The 19,303-nt window shown below is 53.2% G+C and overlaps 6 protein-coding genes across 6 annotated transcripts; 4 read left to right on the top strand and 2 right to left on the bottom strand.

The window, feature by feature from the left end:
• Positions 1 to 1,397, top strand: ASPACDRAFT_52643 (phosphatase PAP2 family protein; the record flags this gene model as incomplete). The annotated part of the gene is made up of 2 exons (XM_020202641.1): positions 1 to 422; positions 500 to 1,397. 2 exons carry the CDS (start codon positions 1 to 3, stop codon positions 1,395 to 1,397), a joined length of 1,320 nt encoding a protein of 439 aa, XP_020055556.1.
• A 1,734-nt stretch (positions 1,398 to 3,131) lies between these two features.
• Positions 3,132 to 5,264, bottom strand: ASPACDRAFT_43879 (acid phosphatase DET1; the record flags this gene model as incomplete). The annotated part of the gene is made up of 2 exons (XM_020201334.1): positions 3,132 to 5,192; positions 5,250 to 5,264. 2 exons carry the CDS (start codon positions 5,262 to 5,264, stop codon positions 3,132 to 3,134), a joined length of 2,076 nt encoding a protein of 691 aa, XP_020055555.1.
• A 1,436-nt stretch (positions 5,265 to 6,700) lies between these two features.
• On the top strand, positions 6,701 to 8,176 carry ASPACDRAFT_30214 (Dor1-like family protein; the record flags this gene model as incomplete). The annotated part of the gene is made up of 1 exon (XM_020199709.1): positions 6,701 to 8,176. One exon carries the CDS (start codon positions 6,701 to 6,703, stop codon positions 8,174 to 8,176), a length of 1,476 nt encoding a protein of 491 aa, XP_020055554.1.
• Positions 8,177 to 8,784: 608 nt separating this feature from the next.
• On the top strand, positions 8,785 to 10,330 carry ASPACDRAFT_79124 (uncharacterized protein). Its single transcript, XM_020205325.1, has one exon. It carries the CDS (start codon positions 8,845 to 8,847, stop codon positions 10,132 to 10,134), a length of 1,290 nt encoding a protein of 429 aa, XP_020055553.1. The 5' UTR covers positions 8,785 to 8,844; the 3' UTR covers positions 10,135 to 10,330.
• A 297-nt stretch (positions 10,331 to 10,627) lies between these two features.
• On the top strand, positions 10,628 to 12,985 carry ASPACDRAFT_79123 (putative cyclin). Its single transcript, XM_020205324.1, has one exon. The coding sequence runs from the start codon at positions 11,047 to 11,049 to the stop codon at positions 12,682 to 12,684; it is 1,638 nt and encodes a 545-aa protein (XP_020055552.1). The 5' UTR covers positions 10,628 to 11,046; the 3' UTR covers positions 12,685 to 12,985.
• Positions 12,986 to 16,586: 3,601 nt separating this feature from the next.
• Positions 16,587 to 18,024, bottom strand: ASPACDRAFT_43874 (uncharacterized protein; the record flags this gene model as incomplete). The annotated part of the gene is made up of 6 exons (XM_020201333.1): positions 16,587 to 16,920; positions 16,979 to 17,012; positions 17,071 to 17,490; positions 17,570 to 17,581; positions 17,632 to 17,767; positions 17,851 to 18,024. The coding sequence occupies 6 exons, from the start codon at positions 18,022 to 18,024 to the stop codon at positions 16,587 to 16,589; spliced, it is 1,110 nt and encodes a 369-aa protein (XP_020055551.1).
• Between the last annotated feature and the right edge of the window lie 1,279 nt (positions 18,025 to 19,303).

Here is a 19,303-nt window from a genome sequence, read left to right as displayed (position 1 = left end):
ATGAATAGTTCCCTTCCTTCGTGGAAGGATCGCACGCAGAACCAGTTCGGCAAGCTTCAGATCCAAGTACCATGGCGCTCTATCCAATTGCTGGTCCCGCATCGCATGCGACGGAAGATTCGTTCGAAGCTGCGCAGCAGGCTTTCTCCGACCTCATCGATTTCAACAATGCAGACCTCCTTCTCGCCCGTCGATACCCTACGGTCACTGCAAAGCCATCGGTGGACACTATATGACTTCCAGTATCTGCTCTTACTGATCATCGGGATCTTCTCCCTCAGCATGATGGGTGCCCCCGGCCCCTTGGCCAAAACAGCCGTCTTCACGCTACTCCTGATTTCGCTGCTGCTCCCGATCACACGCCAGTTCTTTCTTCCTTTCCTGCCCATCGCGGGTTGGCTTATCTTCTTCTACGCCTGCCAGTAAGTGCACCCACAGGTCTTGGCCTTGCATCTGGCACCACCAGACGGCGAGCAATGACTGACTTTCCCCGCTGTAGGTTCATTCCAAGTGATTGGCGCCCTGCGATCTGGGTCCGCGTGCTTCCGGCCCTGGAGAATATCTTATATGGGGCAAACATTAGCAACATTCTGTCTGCTCACCAGAATGTTGTTCTTGATGTGCTTGCATGGATTCCCTACGGCCTTTGCCACTACGGCGCGCCATTCGTCTGCTCGCTCATCATGTTCATCTTCGGTCCTCCGGGCACTGTTCCGCTTTTCGCCCGTACTTTTGGTTACATCAGCATGACTGCAGTTGCTATTCAGCTCTTCTTCCCATGCTCCCCTCCGTGGTACGAGAACCTGTACGGCCTGGCACCGGCAGATTACTCGATGCCCGGTAATCCTGCTGGTCTCGCCCGCATCGACAAGCTCCTGGGAATAGACCTGTACACCTCAGGCTTCAGACAATCTCCCGTCGTGTTCGGCGCCTTTCCCTCTTTGCACGCGGCGGACTCAACGTTGGCTGCCTTGTTCATGAGCCATGTTTTCCCCCGTTTGAAGCCTTTGTTCGTCACCTATACTCTGTGGATGTGGTGGGCGACGATGTACTTGTCGCACCACTATGCAGTGGACTTGGTTGGTGGTGGTCTGCTGGCCACGGTCGCGTTCTACTTCGCCAAGACCCGATTTCTGCCGCGCGTGCAGAGCGATAAGACTTACCGCTGGGATTACGACTACATCGAGATCGGTGACTCAGCTCGCGCATATGGATACGACCTGGCTAGTTTCGATGGCGACTTGAATCTCGACAGCGACGAATGGACGGTCGGATCCTCATCCTCCGTCTCTTCTGGCTCCCTGAGCCCTGTCGATGACCACTACACTTGGGAGGGAGAGTCTCTAGCCTCCCCGGTCACCGACATTGAAGCCGGAAGACATGTTATCAGCCCTTGATAAGCTCTCGCTCCGGCTTTTCACAAACCTCACACTGCATATAGCATTCGCTTCTTGCATCTATTTAACGATTGGCGTTTTCAAATTTGACGACATGCTGGGTTTATTGCATTGAGCCAATTTCGACACATACATCTTTAATACCGACCGCCTTGCTTCGTCTCCCTCTGGGCGTTTCAGTCAGTGTTCCATCGAACTCCCGTCTGGCTGAACGTGTGGGGAGTCATCACTTGATGACTTCTCTTTCCGCCTCACTGTACCATCACCGCAATAATTTGGCTGCGTAATCGATCCCCCCAGCCTACCATCGGAGCTCCGTCGATAATCTTAATACGGAAGGCCCAAGGCGATCTCTCTTCAGACCGCGTTGAGGTCTTACCTGCGACGCTCGCTTTGGGGAGCTTTCTGGGATTTCTCAGAACACCCCCATTCGCTTCGACCCCACTTCTTGTCTTTCGCTGTTCGTCAGCTGGTCGAGCTTTACCTTGATTTCACCTTCCGCTCGGCCAGGTACATAGACTTTTATCAATTCATGTCGATCGCTCACACCATTGGCGCCTGGGTTTTGAGACCATTCAATGAAAGAAAAGTTGATTGGAGGCGCTCTCACTCGCTTCCCCGTTTGCACTTGATTCGCTATGCATCACCAAGGATGCAACGTTGTTTAATGACCTCTTTTTGCATTGGCATATAGACAGAGGGGCTATGATGAACCTCTTGCTCTCACTACCCTGAGACACTTTTGTCTGTTGTATGAGGAGAGAGGACCTGTTTGGTTTTATTTTCCAGTTTCCATTGGCAAGGAGAACCCCTCGACGCAAGGAGCATTGTCGCGAGGGCCTGCATTTAAGATGGCGGAGGATTATCACTTTCTATTTTTCGTCTGTGCCCGCTTTCGTCCTCACGTGGGAGGTGGAAAACTGCTATGCTTTTTCATGCTACTGTGGAGGAGGATGAAACAACTTGCATAATTTCAGTGAACCCAGACCGAATCCTGATGCAACACACACACACGCGCGCGCGCACATCTCTCTACCCCTGCTCTTCAACATTTTTTAAAAACTCCCTATTAACCTCATCTTCAGCCTCGTGGTGTGTGAGTATGTGTCAGTGCGTCAGGAAGGGTTTATGGAGAAGTAAAACAAGCATCTTGTTACCCCTCTGCAGTTCCAGCACGAGCTTCGGTTGCCAGGCATTATTAATTATAATTATTTTCAAACCAGGCAGTGTTATGATTTATGAAAGAAACCCACTTCAAACCAAACTTTGTGTTTATATTGTATATCAAAACAAAACTTCTTTTCCCCTTTGGATTGAATCATTCTCCGTAATGGATAGTATGTATCTGTGTGAGTGCTCGTTTGAGTATGTACGTCTATACCACTGGTGTTGGAGTCTCTTATAAACAATATTCTTCCTACCCCCTCGAAGATCTATGGCTGGGGACCAAGGGCACAGCCCGGCCAAGTATCTCCCTTCACCCACCAACCTGATAAGGGAATAGTACTAGATAATAATGCTGCATGATTCATGGGCTGTCATTGCACATATCTCATCATCTTTTTCATGGAAGTGAGGGCAGTCTTCTGTGATGCATCATAGGATAGATTGAGAAATGTGTATTATGCAGTGTATGAATAATCGAATAGATGTCGGTTATTTGATGCCTGGGGAGTGTGTTTCGTGGTAGATAACTAAGATCTCATGACGGGAAAAGAAAAAAGAAACGAAAAATCAGTAGACGCTTCCTCTAATGCTTTGGTCTTCGCGGCGTTGGAGTTCTAAATTGTCGTCTTCGTCCTCGACTTCGGGGTTCATGGGAGTAGTCTCAGTGTGGTCATTAGGGTCGTCTGCGTGCTCGTGCTCGGGTTCGTTAGTCTGATTACTGCCTTCGTGGACGTGCTGAGACTGGTCCGCCTGGCAGGTTGCGCATTGCTCGGAGAAATACTCGTCATGATCTTCGTCGTCATTGTCGTCATCGTGGTCGTCGGGTTGTTGCTGATGCGGCTGCAGTTGATGTTGGGTGAGGATGTTGGCTACGCGCTTCGCTTGGATGGCTCGACGACCGCTGGAGGTAGTGGAATGATGAGGATGGCGGGGGTAATTGTGAGAACGGGTGCGACGAGGTCGATCGCTCTGTCGGCTGCTGCTGCTCTCGTCGTCGCCGTCGTTGCCGAGATCCTGAGATGGTTTGCGAGAGGGGTCCGGGCGATGGCTGTGGTGGTGATGATGTTGGTGGGGATAGAGGTAAGTGGAAGTGGACGCGGAGCGCGGACGGGCTTCTGGAGCCGACTGGGTGGGTTCATGCTGGTGCTCATGGCTCGGGTGGTGGTGGTGATGGTGGTGGTGGTGGTGGTGGTGGTCCTGATAATCGTGTTTCTCATCCCGCTCGTCCTCAGAGGGTGCAAGGCTGTTCGCTCCGCTCAGGGAGCCTCCGCCGTCACGGCCGACCAGGTGGATGTAAGCGTAGGTGGAGCGGGGTGGGTGAAGGAGGTGGTCTTCACTGTCGCGATGGAAGTGCCGGAGGTCTGGCCGGGGCGGGACCGGATTTAAGCTGGGGCTGGGGCTGGAGCGGGTTGATGAGGGAAATGGCTGGTCGGATGATTGACTTGTGTCAGTCAAGGCAATGGCTTTCGTTCGGATGGGCAGTGCCTTTTCCGAGGTCGCGCTTGAGACCTCGAGTTCTAATTGCGTGCCATGGAACTCGTACTTAGGCGAAGGAGCAGGATGTGTTCTCTCTAAAGGGCGAACATCCCTTGACCGATCTCCAAGTGCTGGCTCGGGGGCTGCGATCATATGTGGTTCTCCACGCGTGGCCGAATCTCTCGAGGTTGTAGTTGGAGAAGCATCGTGGTCAGCTTTAGTCTTGTCGGAGTTGTCCTTGGGATCGCCTGTCTTCCTGGAGACGGGGGATGAAGTGTCCACGTGAAGCTTGGGTTGTTCTGATCCGTGTGCTCGAGCTGAACGCAAGGAGTTTCCTCTTCGAATTCCGTGATTACACCCCTCGGGACAGCCACCCCACTTGCGTCTAACCGGTACCGACGTTGTCTCCGATGGCGTTGCGGGCTGTGCAGGGCTGAGGCCTTTCGCTGCACGTTCTTGTTGCCGTTCCAGCTCTTTTTCCTTGCGCAGATCGGACCATGTCCGGAGCTGATTTTGCAGGACATATTTACCATTGTCTGGATTGAGTTTCAAGATAACGAACTCGCAATGGTTGATGTTCCGTAGATCCTCAAAGTATTCCACGCTCCAATGGTACCATTTCATGAGAAAGACTCTCGTCATCAAGCCATGCGTAACCAGCACGCAGACACTAGCAAAGTCGTTCTCTCCGAACAGGCGCCAAAGCGATTCATTGAACCCACTGACACGGTCGTAGGCGTCCGCGGCAGACTCACCGTTGGGTATCCGGTAGAAGAAGTGTCCATAATCAGCTCTTTCCAGCCACATTCGTTCCATCTCGGCCGAACAAGGCTGGAAATTGCCAAAGTCCTGCTCGCGCAACCGAGGCTCCTCATAGACCTTGATTGTATGCCGCGGGAACGGGGATGGGGATGGCGAGTCCGAAGTCAAGGACTGAAGAATGCCCTCCGTGGTTTCACGTGTGCGACGATAGGGAGATGTGAAGAAGTGTATCGTGTCATCTGGTCGGAGGAGGGCGCGTAGTTTGCTTCCTGCTTCTAGAGCCTGGCGATGTCCTTCCGGGGTGAGTTTAACCCGATGGTCCGGGATGGTCTGATGAATCTCGCGGTTCTTGTTCCCTTCTGATTGAGCATGTCGGATCAAGATGATCATCTGTGAAACAGGTGAGCGACCGAAGTGGGATCACCATCGAGGGGCTGTGACACTTACCCGCGGCTTGCCCATGGTTGTTGTTTTGGCATGCGGTGGTGTACAATTGATGTGGGGATACGAGGCGAGGTACAGGACAATCGCAGCAGACTGTAGTTAGCGGCGGGTAGTGAAACGAAAAAAATGCAACCCCTGACTGCTCAATTTCCCGAGAAGCTCGTGGCTTGCGAATCGATCTTCGTCTTTTGAGAACCGATCGATGGGAGAATCTAGAAAATGAGTTGTTGAGGAGAACGAGGATTTGCAAATGCGGCGGGACCATTGGAGGAACCTGGGGATTGCCTGATCAAGTTAGCGCAGTCCAGTGATGTCAGTGCCCTGGTTAGTCAGCAAAGGCCAGCTCAGGCACAATTCATCATTCAGTATTATCTACTCCGTAGACTAGAACATGGTTCCAGCTACTAAATATGCTACAGTGCAAACTAGCAGGCTAGATGGCTTCCTTGGATCTTGATCTTGACCTTCCGGGAGCTGATGAAGTGTAGAGCTCACGAAACTATCGGTACTCATGTCTTAGTCAATCGATCAGCAAGCAACTTATTGCTTGATGTCATTTTATGTCATTTTGATAATCATCCTCCTTATACTCCGTACAAAGTTTATCTTTTCTTTTCTAATTGGCGCTTCTATCTACGTATCAGTTGACACTGAGTTCGCGTCAGACTTCGTAGACATTCAGCATCGTAAGATATAGTCATCTTTGCCCACCACTGCGTCTGAAAGAAAGCCAGAGGTGACTCCATTGAGGGACCATAAATTGCCCGAGGAATCCTAGTTTCTTGCTTGCTTGCCCTCTTCCACCCAGCTTGCAGGAGCATGACTGTGGTAAGTAATTCATCCCATTCCAGTTCTTGCCCGTTTCCGGAAAGGACGACACTATGTGGGGAACAGTGTGGGGTAGAGGCGCTTTCCCCCTCATTGTTGTTATCTATATGATAGTTCTATTCGGTCTCAAGAGCTTTGGTTCTGAAGTCCACTTTATGCGAGTGCCGTCCATATTGGAGTAGTTGACTCGACAGGAAGCGGAGCGGCGGAAATTGATCGCAAGGTGAAGATGTGAAGTTCAGATGATTTAGGTAGCTACTCAGTAAATAGGTGTGAAGTCTAGAGGTGGAAGCAACAAGTATCCTGTCGGACGTATGTTGCGTGAGCTGAGATTCAATCCGGAAGGAGAAATCCATCATGTTAATGAGGTTTATCTAGTTGTGGCTTAGAAGTTGTGGGCAGACAGTACTTCCATAACTACCATGTATAATACTCCCCGCAACAGACTAAGCCTGCGCTGGCCAGTGACCCGCCAAGGCGGCATGCCGTGCCAATCCGATATCCGTCGCAAACCAAAGCTGGCCAGTTTCTCCTGTCTAGGTGACTTAGCTTCACTGTCTCAACTTTACAGACTCTTCCACAACTCTCCTTCCTTTCTTCGCCTCTGGGATCGGGTGAAAGCAGTTATGGCCGACTATCTTTACGAGCTCCTGGCTCCTCAGCTGGGCCCAACCACCAATGCTCCTTCCGATCTTCGCTCCCCGGAGCACAATCCCACCACAGCCCAATACCTCAATCGTCTACCAACCCTCTCCCTTCAAGCATTGCAGACGACAGAGCCTCAATCCTTAACGCAGTCCTCCCACTCGACTCTTTTGTCCCTTCAAGCGCTCTCCAACCGTTCTCACAAAGCCTTCGTGACCTCCGCGGACCATTTGTCCCACCTTCGCACAACTATCCCCCAGTTGACCCGCGACGCCCAAGCACTACGAGATTCAATCCCCAAACTCGACGAGGAAGCAGTTCTATTCTCTTCGAAATATAGCCGAGCAACCGAGAATGTATCCCTCGAGCGACGGAAGAAAGTTATGCAATTGGCAAGAAATGTGGACCGACTCTCGGACATTTTGGAGCTGCCAACCTTGCTTTCTACAGCCGTGTCATCCGCCGCGGCAAGCTCAGGTGGTACAGGGAGCTCGGCCTCGACCACGTACTCGACTGCACTGGATCTTTATGCGCACATCAAGAGACTACAGACTTTGTATCCGGATTCCCCACTCATCAACGACGTGGTCATGCAGGCAGATGAAGCGATGAAAGATATGACTTCCAATCTAATTGCCGGGCTTCGGTTGCAGAATCTGCGGCTAGCAGCGGCAATGAGGACCGTTGGCTGGCTGCGGCGAGTGGCGCCCGAGTTGGAAAACCTATACAATGACGGAGGGGCTACTTCCGGTGAGGGTGCCTTGGGCGCAGTGTTCTTGATCTGTAGACTGGCAAATCTGGTATCAATGCTGGAAGCCCTGGATCCTTTGCGAGAGTTGGCCGACCAGGAGACGCAGCGCAGACTTCACAAGACTGACAAACAAAACAGTGCGACAGGCACTTGGTCAGATGGTCACCAGACGGAGAAATACTTGAAACGATATATTGAGATTTTCCGCGAACAAAGTTTTGCCATTGTCTCCTTATACAGGAACATTTTCTCTCCTGACCAGTCCGAGTCTAATTTGGCGGTTGCCGGTCTACGTGGAATCGATAGTCGAGTCAAGGCGGTAGCCTCGAAATCAGCCCGTGCAGAAATCCCCTTTCAACGTCTTCCGTCCGCCTTGGCCACTTTTCCCATGCAGCTGGTCAAATTACTCGCGGATACGTTGCGCACGTATCTTCCTAATGTTCGCGACAAGAGCTCGCGCGAAAGTCTCTTGACCCAGGTCCTGTATTGTGCAGCCAGCCTTGGCCGACTTGGGGGCGATTTTGGAATGATCCTTACGGAGTTGGGAGACGAGCAGGACGAAGACGATGATGATTTAGCCTACGAATGGGAGGAAGTGACACGGAAACACCGAGCCTTGGCAGGGCGGTTGGAACAGCTGACTGGGGGTGGTACAACCACAGGGCCTTCTTCCAAAGGGACCTTGCGAGTAGCATCGCCAGCTTAGTGAGGGACGGGGCGATTGATTGAACAGCAGAGTGACCGAGTGACAAAGTGACAAAGAACGTACTGTAAGGATATTGCCAGCAAAGCTGCCAACAAACAAACAAAGCCAACAAATCGGCCATTGTCAGTGTCAGTGTCAAGTGTCAGTCAGTGTCATTGAAGGTGAAGGAAGGGATGAGCGTCTTTCGTTCCTCAATAAGGGAAGTCAGGACACCCGGGGGTCGCTAACCCGATAAGGCATGGCATCCGCCGTCCAACACTGTCTGGACCATCCATCCATCCGTCATCCTCCCTCCCTCGCTTCCTCGCTCCCTCCCTCTCCCTCCTCTCTTATCTCCCCCATCCCTTTCGACAACCTTCAGACCACTCTTCCTCATTGACTCTATACGCCTCTTCTCGCCTCCGAAACCCCCCTGACGCTTCTCTTCAAGACTCCTTCTCTGCGACCGGTGCTGGTTTCCGGTCTCTGATCTATCCTTCTCCCCCCCGCGCTGCCGCCGCCGTCGCCGTCTCCGTCTGTTGTGACGTTCTCCCTTGCATACCGTGCCACTGATTATAACCCTTCTGAGCCATGAAGTTTTTTTCCTTGACTGCATGAAGAAACTCCATCATCTACAGAAACTTGCGACCTTCATTTCACCACCCCTCCTCCTGTGACCCCGATTCCCGATGGCCGCCCCCGCTCTCTCCACCAGCGGGTTGATCGATCCAACAAAACAAGCCGAGTATCCTATTGTGCTGGGTGACAGGCTCGCTGGCAAGGGCGCATCGGACTCCCAGCTAGTCAACATTCAATATAACTACAAAACCAAATCTGCGACCGCCCGATCTAAAATCTCTCGATCAAGGCAATCGCGGGATCGTTACAATCTGACGATCACGGACAAAGCACCAAATGCCGAGCACAATGTGTTGACCTACACATATCAAGGCAGTGTAGATCCGGCACAAGCTGCGCTGGAATCTGGTGAACATAATCTTGTCCTGGTATTTGACGCCAATCGGAAAGTGTTCGTACTAGAACCAGTAACGACACAGCTCAACTTTAATCTTCGGTCAGCCCCAGCGAAGTCACACAAGCAGGTCCTTGAACAATATGAGCAACTACGAACGTTACAGGAGGAAGACCATGGATCGGGTGACGATCGGGCGTCTGACAATGCCAGTGGTAATGATGACGGCCCGGCGGATGACAACAACCCTTTTGATTTTCGTCATTTTCTTCCAAAGGAGAACGCCGATGACGACAAATCTGCCTCAGATACCAGTGTAGGCAAAGCTGCGACACCATTGATGTCTGCTGTCAAACCCACTCCGAGTCCCAAGCCCGTGCCGGACAAGCAGAAGCAGCGGGAACCATTGCTCCGGAAAAAGGAGCGTGCAGAGGCTGTCAGGCCCCCGAAGTCCACACCGACAAAAGCACCACCGAAGTCTCCGGCACGAATTGAGCGCAAGGGAACCGACCGGAAGGTCGTCAAAGAGGATGACGTGCGGGTGAGCACAGCGAAGCCTCCGCCGGCTGAGACTGGCTTGGGATTGGTCTCGTCCCAAATAACCGAGCCTTCGCCGGGGTCAAATATCATCATTGACGGTGACTTGATTATCGAAATGGGCTCGCCGCGGCCCTCGAGAATTGACACGACCTACTTCTCCGATACGCACACACCGGCCAGTGACGATCACGAGGAGGAAGACGATGAAGATGTTGACCATCTCCGACTTCCTTCACCAGCCCGCCACGGGAAAGCGCCTGCAGTTCGCGAGCCTGTCTCTGCGCCGCTCGTGAATGAAGCTGAGCTGGATGACGATGATGCCCTGGCCGCTGAGATGGAGGCGGCCTTTGAAGAAAGTGCGCGGGAGGAAGAAGAGGCACGTAGCCACCAGTCGCAGCCACCATACTCGTCGCATCTGTACCACGCACCTAGTGAAGATGAGAGCGAGGTCAGCGAGGAAGAGTAATACTGTTCCTTTTACGACTCTTGTTTATTGACCTGTATTTCACTCTTGTAACAAGTCTACATGCATATAAGCAGGGCGCATTGTGGAGTTTACACTGTTTGACATTGAGCCCCAGCGGGGGCGGATATTCATGGCAATTGAGATAATACCAGCTGTTGCACCGTATTTGTACTGAAAAGTGCATTGAGGACTGATTGACACAACTGTCAGTGTTATAGCATCTTGGTATATTTATGACAACTGTAGCACTGAGAAAACCACTTGTGAGAGTAACAATTAGTCCGAATGCCGGTTCTACGCGGCGGCCGATCTAGATCGGAACAACTGAATGATCCGGGCCGCATCGTCATTGGGCCAAGTGCAAGTTAAGAAAAACCACCGCTCTAGAAAGGAGCTTGACCGGTTCCTCCGGCAATAATCGACGACACCACGAGTTTCTCACGATTTACAGCCCAGTCCATCGCACTCAGCCGCTGCGAAACTTACCTTTTTTCTCCCATAACGCTTACTGTCGCGACTCGTGGACTAACACGCGTGGTGCGACTGACCTCCCGATTCTCGGCATCCGATGCGATGAAGAGTCACCCGCGGGCCATGGTTGAAACGACTCGATAAAACTCCAGGCGACGAGACAAAGTGGCTCACTGTCGCCAGTGGGCTACACTAAGGGTGCGCCTTCATTTACTGCCCGGCTCCTTCGACAGCCTTCAAGTAGGGTGACTGAAGAACACTCGATCGGAATCTTACCCAAGCCTGCCTTCGCGTGCGGATTCGGGCTCTCGGGATCGATCTCCTCTCACGTTGTGTACAGTTCTGCCACCTTCGACTCATTCGGGATAAACTTTGCTCTCATTAGCGTCGCTTTGTGCTTCGAGGGAATTGACCCTTACGGATAAAGCTCATATGCACACGATGGCCTCTCCACGCGGCCACCGTCCAGGTCCCAGGCCTGTTCCTGCGCCTTCGAATACCGTCCTCCTCGCGACCCAAGCCCAGTGGCTCTTCACTGATGAGGAGCTCACACGAACGCCGTCACAGCTCGATGGGATGAAGATGGAGGCGGAAAATATCTCCCGCAGCAAGGGCGTGAATTTCATCTCCCAGGTGGGTATCATGCTCAAGCTGCCGCAACTCACGCTTGCGACGGCCGCCGTCTACCTCCATCGTTTCTTCATGCGATACAGTATGGTCGATCTACCGCAACGACCCGGAATGCACCCCTACCCCATCGCTGCTACGGCACTGTTCCTGGCTACAAAAGTTGATGAAAATGTGCGGAGGATGAAGGAGCTTGTGGTTGCTTGCTGTCGGGTAGCCCAGAAGCAGCCGAATCTGGTGGTTGACGAGCAGTCCAAAGAGTTTTGGAAATGGCGCGACACGATTCTCGTCAACGAGGATACCCTACTGGAGGCGCTGTGCTTCGACCTGCAGCTGGAAGAGCCGTATCGCATCCTCTACGAATTCCTGCTGTTCTTCAACGTGGCCGATAACAAACAGATGCGCAATGCGTCATGGGCCTTCGTCAATGATTCGATGTTTACCGTCCTGTGCCTACAGTTCACCGCTCGCAACATCGCCGCCGCCGCGCTGTACGCCGCCGCCAAGCATTGCGACGTCGGTTTTGAAGACGACGAACTCGGTCGGCCCTGGTGGGAGCAAATCGATGTGGACATCCACGAGGTGCGTCGTACGGTCACGAGAATGGCACAATTATATGAACACAATGCCTTGCAAAGAAATACGTACTATCTGTCCGCCCCCACCGCGTCAGACGAGGGTACTGAGAAGACCAGGATCCCGCGCGCGGGCGGTACGACAGAGTCCGCGCCAGGAACAGACCCCGTCAATGGGCGCAAGCGGTCCAGGGAGCCCGAAGAGCAGACTCACGACCGCACCCTGCACGAATCGACTACATCGCGCGACCACGAGCCAGCTAGACAGAATGGTACACGGTCGCCGAAGCGACAGCGGAGGGAATCAGAAGGCGTGGTGGCCGAGAGAGGCCCTGCGCATGAATCCTCGACTGTTCCCTACTCTAATGGAGGGCCACCGTCATCCCAAGACCGACACCACGGCAACGGTCACGTTCCTGCGGGACAACTCCCGCCGCCTCCCCATCACTCACAACCACGCCATCCGCATCCTCTGCCCCCTGCCCCTCGACCGTTCCCTCGCCGTGATAGCGCCAGCCGGGGAAGTAAGCCGGGGCAACCGGTGGATCCGATCCAGCAACGGATCGACGAGATAGTACAACAGAACATGTCCTCCCACGGGTCTCCGGGCTCTGCTAGATCTGAGCGACGGCCAATAGACCGTCATCGAAGTGACTGGGACGTAGAATCAGACGAGCGCAGGCGACGCCCATCTGCTGGTGGCAGGAAGCCATCCTACGAAGAACATTCGAACCACTCCCGTGCACCACCTCCACCTGCTCCTCCACCTCCTCCTCCGCCACCTCCTCCGGAAGAAGCCCGGCCACCGTCACCGGAACCAACGAAAGCCGTTGAGAATGATGATGAGGGCGGCGGGAGTGAGGAGGGCGAGCTTTGATGAGCGGAGTTTTGCTCTTTCTTGATTCTTGCTTTATTTCATGAGAACTCATAGATATCTACTATGCACTGGAAGCTGCTGCACTGTATATAGTGCAACTCTGACGGATCGGAAGGAACTCCAGCAGCTCGAGCAGAATCGTGCTCTTTGTCTTCTTTTGCTAATTCTTCGATGGGCTAACATTGCTCATTCATTGCTACTTCGCTTGGCTTGGCGCTGTGTTGGTTGTATGGAGAGAGGCGAAGGGATTGGGGATGAGAGGGACATTATGTACTATACCTTTTGCTTAGACTTGAATCATCTTTTTCGAGTGTTGTGTGGGTGGTTCAATTGAGATGGCGGCGCCATATTGATGATTAGAGCATCTCTATACTGTAGCATGGATCCTATGCCAGAGCACTGCAACTACAGATGACGGCATCTTGCTGGGCAAGATTGGCTGGCTGTATTGTAGCTCTTTTGTTTTCTTTGTCGATCTGGGCCTTCGGCGATTTTCAAGTTTCGAATGTTTTCGATCGAGTAGTGCTGCCCATTCATGATTTACATGTATGGTTCGGTTTCTTCAACAAAGTAGGGATTGCAAGAGACTGCTCTTAACTTCGCTTATTTCGTGCCTATACTCTTGGATCCGGTTACTGATCAAAATTTCGTTCCACCGCGCTACAGTACCCGTTGTGTTCACGTTGTGTTCACGTTGTGTTCACGTTGTGTCCATACTCAGACTTCGAAATGGAGATGACGTCTTATTACATTCGCAAGCAGAGCTACTAGGTACCTACTGAGCGACTTATGTCTCATCCCAAATCTCAATCTCCTGCACCTCGACCTCCCTGGTCCAGTCGCCCCTCCACTCCCTCGCCCGGTACCCTCCTCTCTCCGCAACCACATGCCTCACGCTCATCTTCGATAGATTCTTCTCCAGCACAAACTGCACGCCTTTTCCTGCCTCCCCAAAGACCAACTGCCTCGTCTGCTCATCTAGTCGATACCCCGGCCGCACCACTTCTGACAAATCCCCGCGAAACACATCCTGCACGGGACTCAACTGGAATAACAGGCACGATGCTGCCGCACCCTCCATCTCCGCCCAGGGCAGATGGAATCCAAACACTGCTCGCTGCCCGGGCTGCGTACACCGTCCCCTGCTACCAGGACCACGGTTAGATCCTCGTCACTGTACAGGTCGGCTACTAGCGTCTCTGCCGTTTCGTTTTTCTCTGTGGTGGTGGTGGTGGTGGTGGTGGTGGTGGTGGTGTATGTCTTGCGCAACGCGAGTGCCTCGAACGTCACCGTGTCCGCAAGGTTCATCCCCATCTGCGCTAGGACGGGGCGTGTCGCTATCTTGCTGGGTGGTGGGGAGGGACTGGAGGATATCTTTCTGTTCCTGTTCGGTTCGAGGTTAATATAGCGGGAACAGTAGTGTCTCCAAGCTGGTCAAGAAGAGTGGCTATCCCGTAAAAATCAGCATGTATCTTGAACCTCCCCTCGCCCCCCGGCCAAAGCCCTTGTTCTCCAAACCACAAGGTAGAAGCAGGGAATAACGAACCGCAACATCCCCCACAACCTCATCAAACATCGGCCATATCACCACCTCATTCCCCTCTTGAGCAAAAGCTCTGACAACACACTCAGCCGCCGCCTCCTCCTCCAGCCCTTCCCTCCATCCAGAGCAACACACCCAGCAAAGCCCACCCGCAGAAACAACCTCACCACCTCCCGCAATCTCTCCCTCCGAATCCCCAACTCCCTGACCCTCCCCTTTTTGTCAACCTCACCTTCACCCCCAATTGCCTCCACCCCCGCCTCCCACACCCGCTTATCCTGGATATCATACAACACATCCAGCAGATCATGGAACATCTCATCCCCGTCGGCATCGTAGTTCACCCCGCAGAACGACCGTTGGGTCTCATCGTCTGCACGAGGAATGTCGAAGGCCTTGCGGTGTTCTTGCGCCCTCGCTTCCTCTTCCACCAGATCCTTCTGTCCTGAAGAAGTAGACGGGAAGATGCGCTATCACCAGACCTTGGAATATCAGCCGCCGGTGGTCGGCGCGCGTGCGGCGGCGCATGAGGTTGCTTTCCTCGAAGAGCTGGGCGGAGAGGTGGAATTCCGCCAGGATGAGGGCGCGGAGGAGCGCGGCCGGAGTTGGGGATTCCGGCGGGCGGAGAAAGGGGAATGGGAAGGGGAAGTTGGAGAGGGAGGCGAGGAGGCGGTGGATTTGGGTGAGGGCGTTGCGGTGGGGTTTCTGGAGGGTGAGGAGGGAAGAGGGTTAGGAAGGCGGGGAGGGTGAGGGTGTGCTCTGGGGTGGAGAGGAGGAGTTGGTGGAGGTGGGTGGTGGAGAGGAGGGAGGAGGTCTGGATCTTGATGGTGAGGGCGTCGAGAGTGGTGTCTGGGGTTGGAGGTATTTTCTTTGGCTTTGAATTGGGGAGTTGATTTGAAATTGAGAATGGAGAGAGTTTTTGTGTGGATAAACAAGATAGAAGAAATTAAGGTAGTGGGTGACACATGCCTCAAGTCGCGCGCCTGGACCGGGTTCACTATTCTAAGATCAGGCTCATTGTTTCTCTGCCATTATCAGTCAACAGTCACAACTAAGATCTAAAGCTAGATCCCTTATTTGGTCAGTCCCTGTTTCAAACATCCAGACTAATCAGCACGACCATGCTTGCAAGTTCTAGCCCCCCAGCCAACACCGACCCCAAACCCTAACCTGTGCTGATTTGACCCCCCTAGAACATCAACCTGAACAACCAGGATAAAACGAAACAGCCCCCATGCTCAAATTCCCCAGGAGCACTTCTTACAGGACCACAATGCCCGCACCCTTCATTTCCGTGATTCCGTCTAGACCAACACAGTGTAGTATAAAAAGGCGGACCCCCCTTTTCCTCAGGCCACCTCACATCCCCCCCCCCCCCAAAACCCCAGAAGCCATCATCCACTCTTTAATCTTTTGAAATCAACCACACTCATTCAACGCCTAGCGAAAAGAAAAAATGAGATTCATCACCATCGTCTCTCTTCTCGCGGCCACCCTCGCCACCGGGGTGACATCCACCCCGGTCCCGATCGCCAATGCATCCCCTGACCACGGCGGCTCCATCCAACCCATCAACCTAGGAACCAGATCGGTGCACAACGTCGACGTCCTTCGCAAGCTTCCGGAGATCAATGCCCGCTCCTGATCCTGATCCATCGCTGGGCATTTCCGAGAGAAACCCATCTACAAATACCAAGGAAGTTGGAATTGGAAGTGCCGAAACCGCCAACAAGCTCGAGATTGGGAGGGCAGATCTTCGCTGAAGAGGATGAGGGAGAAGAGGTGGGGGCGTTAGCGGGCAAGGCTAAGGAGTATTTATGCGGAGGAGGGTCAGGAGGCAATGTGTTTGGGGAAAGAAGGGGACGTTCAAGGGTTTTAGGGCACTAGGACTTGAGGGCCATCAGAGGGTCCTATCCTTATTAATGTGTACTGTATTGATGACTGTTTGTTGCTTGTTGTCGAGACTGTTGCGCTGACTATGCGTACCCACAAGGGATAAGGTCTAGTTCACCTGGGGCATGGCATTCGGACACAATGGCATCCCGTGTTTTTAGGGCATAGATGTTGTCCTCTGGCTTTTCTCTTCGTCCATGGTACAGGTCTATAGGTTTCGGAGGAAGTAGATGGGGAGCATGTTTGAGCCTTTTGTTTCCATTAATCTATCGCATTCGTACCGAGCCAGATGCAATGACCCAAAACAAACACACGCAGACAAAAGAAAAACATAAGAAATCTGAAGAAGTCTATCTATTGGTTAAGAGTTTTAAACAGTCCCCAGAACTGTGTACAAGTGTATATATGACATACCTTTCCACCTCGAGCCCCTTTGCCTCCTGGCTCAAGCAGTCCAGACCGGTGGTCAACGTATCGCATCCACCGGCGCATGCGCTGCCCCGGGGCCCGACTGCTGCACGGTAACATGGATCTGACTCGTCCGCCAGATCCCCTGCCGCAAGTCCGCGGCATCCGCTTCTTCATTACCCTGGTCATGGGGGATAGTGTCCAGCGGCAACTCCGACTCCGACGGGAGACGCTTGGCCCCCGAGGGCTTGAGCTTGGGGGTGGCGCCGGAATATGGATGCGAGCTGTGGGTCAGGCTGTCGGAGCGGCAGCCTTTCGACTCAAAGGCTTTGCGGAAGAAAGGTCGCAGCGTTGGGATGCAGGCCGCCACGATGACAACGTTTTGCTCGATGCTGTGTATCCAGTAAGACAGGTCAACCTTTTTTTGAGGATTGAGGAACAAAAACGTACAAGCCCCAGACTACTAGCGGTACTACATTATAGACTGAACAGATTCCATATTAGTCACAAGGGTGAACTGCTGGAAAGAGGCCGCAACTTACGTGGATCCGTCCGATCAGTAAACAGGTGCAGATAGGTGGCCTTGATGATGGTCACGACCGCCGAGAGCAACGTCAGCCCCATCATGATGCATACCCTCACCTTGGTCGCGGTTCGCATCTGCAGCTTCCAGAAGACGCGGATGGGCACCACGGCCAGGACGATGTCCGTCATGGTGGTGTAGGCGCTGACCCAGTAGGAGAAGTCGTCGAAGACGCTGGCGTCCCAGCAGTGGCCCTCCCGGGCGGCGTCCCACAGTTTCTGGGTGGGGCGACACTGGAAGAAGACGATGAAGACGGAGACCATGGCGAAGACGACCTGCATCGTCACCATGGCGTAGAGACAGCGCGTGCGCAGCGGATTCGGGTCGAGGAGGTGGCTGATGAGGATGGCGATGGAGATGTTGGGGAAGCTAAAGGCGCCTGCATTCAACCAATGCATCAGTTATTTTATCAAGAACTATCGCCGGCAATGAGGGATCGGGAAAAGATTCGGGCGTACCGATATTGAATGCTGCGATCATGTTAACTACCTAGGCATAGCATGCTGAGCAGGAAACTCACGGAATGCTATGATCTGCCACTTCGCCGTTTGAACATATCGGTCGATGCCATGGTCGGCAATCACCGCGGCCGTATGGCGACCGAGCCCTAAGGTGACCGCGTAGGAGACGAATGCCGCCGCGATGATGCTGAGGCCCTGCAGTCCAGTATCCCTCTGGTCAGCGAATTTATGCTTGTCCATCCATTCCTCATACTCTACCAAGTTGCTAGGTTAATCACCATGGAAAAGAAAATGAAGAAGTCATCCCATCCCAAGCTCTTCGCAACATGTCCTCGCGCAAAAAGCTTCAACGCGACCACGGCAATGGCAGTGCCAGTGAATATCCATGCGACTGCATTGATCACACCGGCTCGACTTTCACTGAAATCCACATCCGTGTCGAATGAAGCCATTCAGGCTGCCTCGAAACACACGGTCGGACCGTGCAGTCTGCCAGCCTCGAATGCTGCAAAGTTGAAGGTGCCCGCCCGCAAAGTGGCCCAAGCACGAGAGATGGCCCGGTTTTTCTCTCGGTCTCGACGAACAAGCATTGGCATGATGGGAACACCCAGGCAGTTTGGGCCTAAAACGCACGATATAAGGAGGGCAGAGCGTGAGAGGAGCAGCGGTTCCGGAAATATAACTCCTCTGGCACCAGCGTCATTAGTCGCAATTGTTCGGCGGCGCCATGGGTCCTCTAGCGGCCTCGGTAAACGTCACAGGATCGGAAGGATCGGGTTGGGTCCAAGGTTTCTGCGAACCACATTACTGTGTACGATTTACGAGCATTAGTACCATGGAGCCAATATGTCAAGGCCGGTATTGTAGGGTTTCGCGGAGATGGCGGGAAGTGGAGTCCCTCCTTATCTCCGACGATTCCAGCCTGCGGATCGTTCCGTTTTTCCCCAGCTTGTTCACTCCTCCACCGTTGGTTTTGAATACAAGCTTGGGGCCTTTCGTTGTTGATGGGGCCTTTCGTTGTTGATGGAGCCTTTCGTTGTTGATGGAGGCAATGCGGAACGCAAGATAATGTGCAATTCGCAGTATCCTCTCTTCAGTGGGGGTAACTGTCTCAGTGATATGCCGAGAATATCTCGAGGCAGCAACGGGGCGGGACAAGCTCCGCGTGGCTCGCAGTCGAAGGAGCGCTAATACGCGTTAACCCTCTTAGCTTGACGGCGGTGCCCTCGCTACTACAAAATGGCATGACGGACTTCCTACGGAGATGGTCTTAGCATGTCCCAAAAGGCCAGCTGTCTCTAGCAGACACCCTTGTCTCGCTCCATGGACGCATATGCACCTCGGCGTTCGTCCTATATTATGTCCTGTACGTATAGTTCCTGCAGCAGGATCCTTGTCTGCCACGGGGACAGCTGCAGGGATATCTCATCCTTCGAGGACTAAGACTTTACTGCATAAATCTTCTCCTATCACTCAGTCCCCCCGACACAGAAGAAGCTGGGGTTGAAGATAGATTGACGACTGAATGAAAAAGGCGAAAGCCACCCAGCCTCGTCTCGAGCAAGCACACGTGTTGAGCTACAGACAGACTGTTTCTATCCACTTCTCCATGGGCTAGAATGTGACTAGCTTGCACTGAACATGGCAGCAATCTTTCTTCCGGCTACCCCTCACTGAAAAAGGAAAAGATATATGAAGCCCTGGACGCTCCCGTGAACCCCTCACTGCGTT

This window comes from Aspergillus aculeatus (assembly GCF_001890905.1).
Source record: "Aspergillus aculeatus ATCC 16872 unplaced genomic scaffold ASPACscaffold_9, whole genome shotgun sequence".
NCBI lineage: Eukaryota > Fungi > Ascomycota > Eurotiomycetes > Eurotiales > Aspergillaceae > Aspergillus > Aspergillus aculeatus.
This window is presented reverse-complemented; position numbering and strand designations above follow the sequence as displayed.

Coding starts and splice junctions, on each gene's coding strand:
- ASPACDRAFT_79124 (XM_020205325.1), top strand. CDS start 8,845: ATGGCCGCCCCCGCTCTCTCCACCAGCGGGTTGATCGATCCAACAAAA.
- ASPACDRAFT_79123 (XM_020205324.1), top strand. CDS start 11,047: ATGGCCTCTCCACGCGGCCACCGTCCAGGTCCCAGGCCTGTTCCTGCG.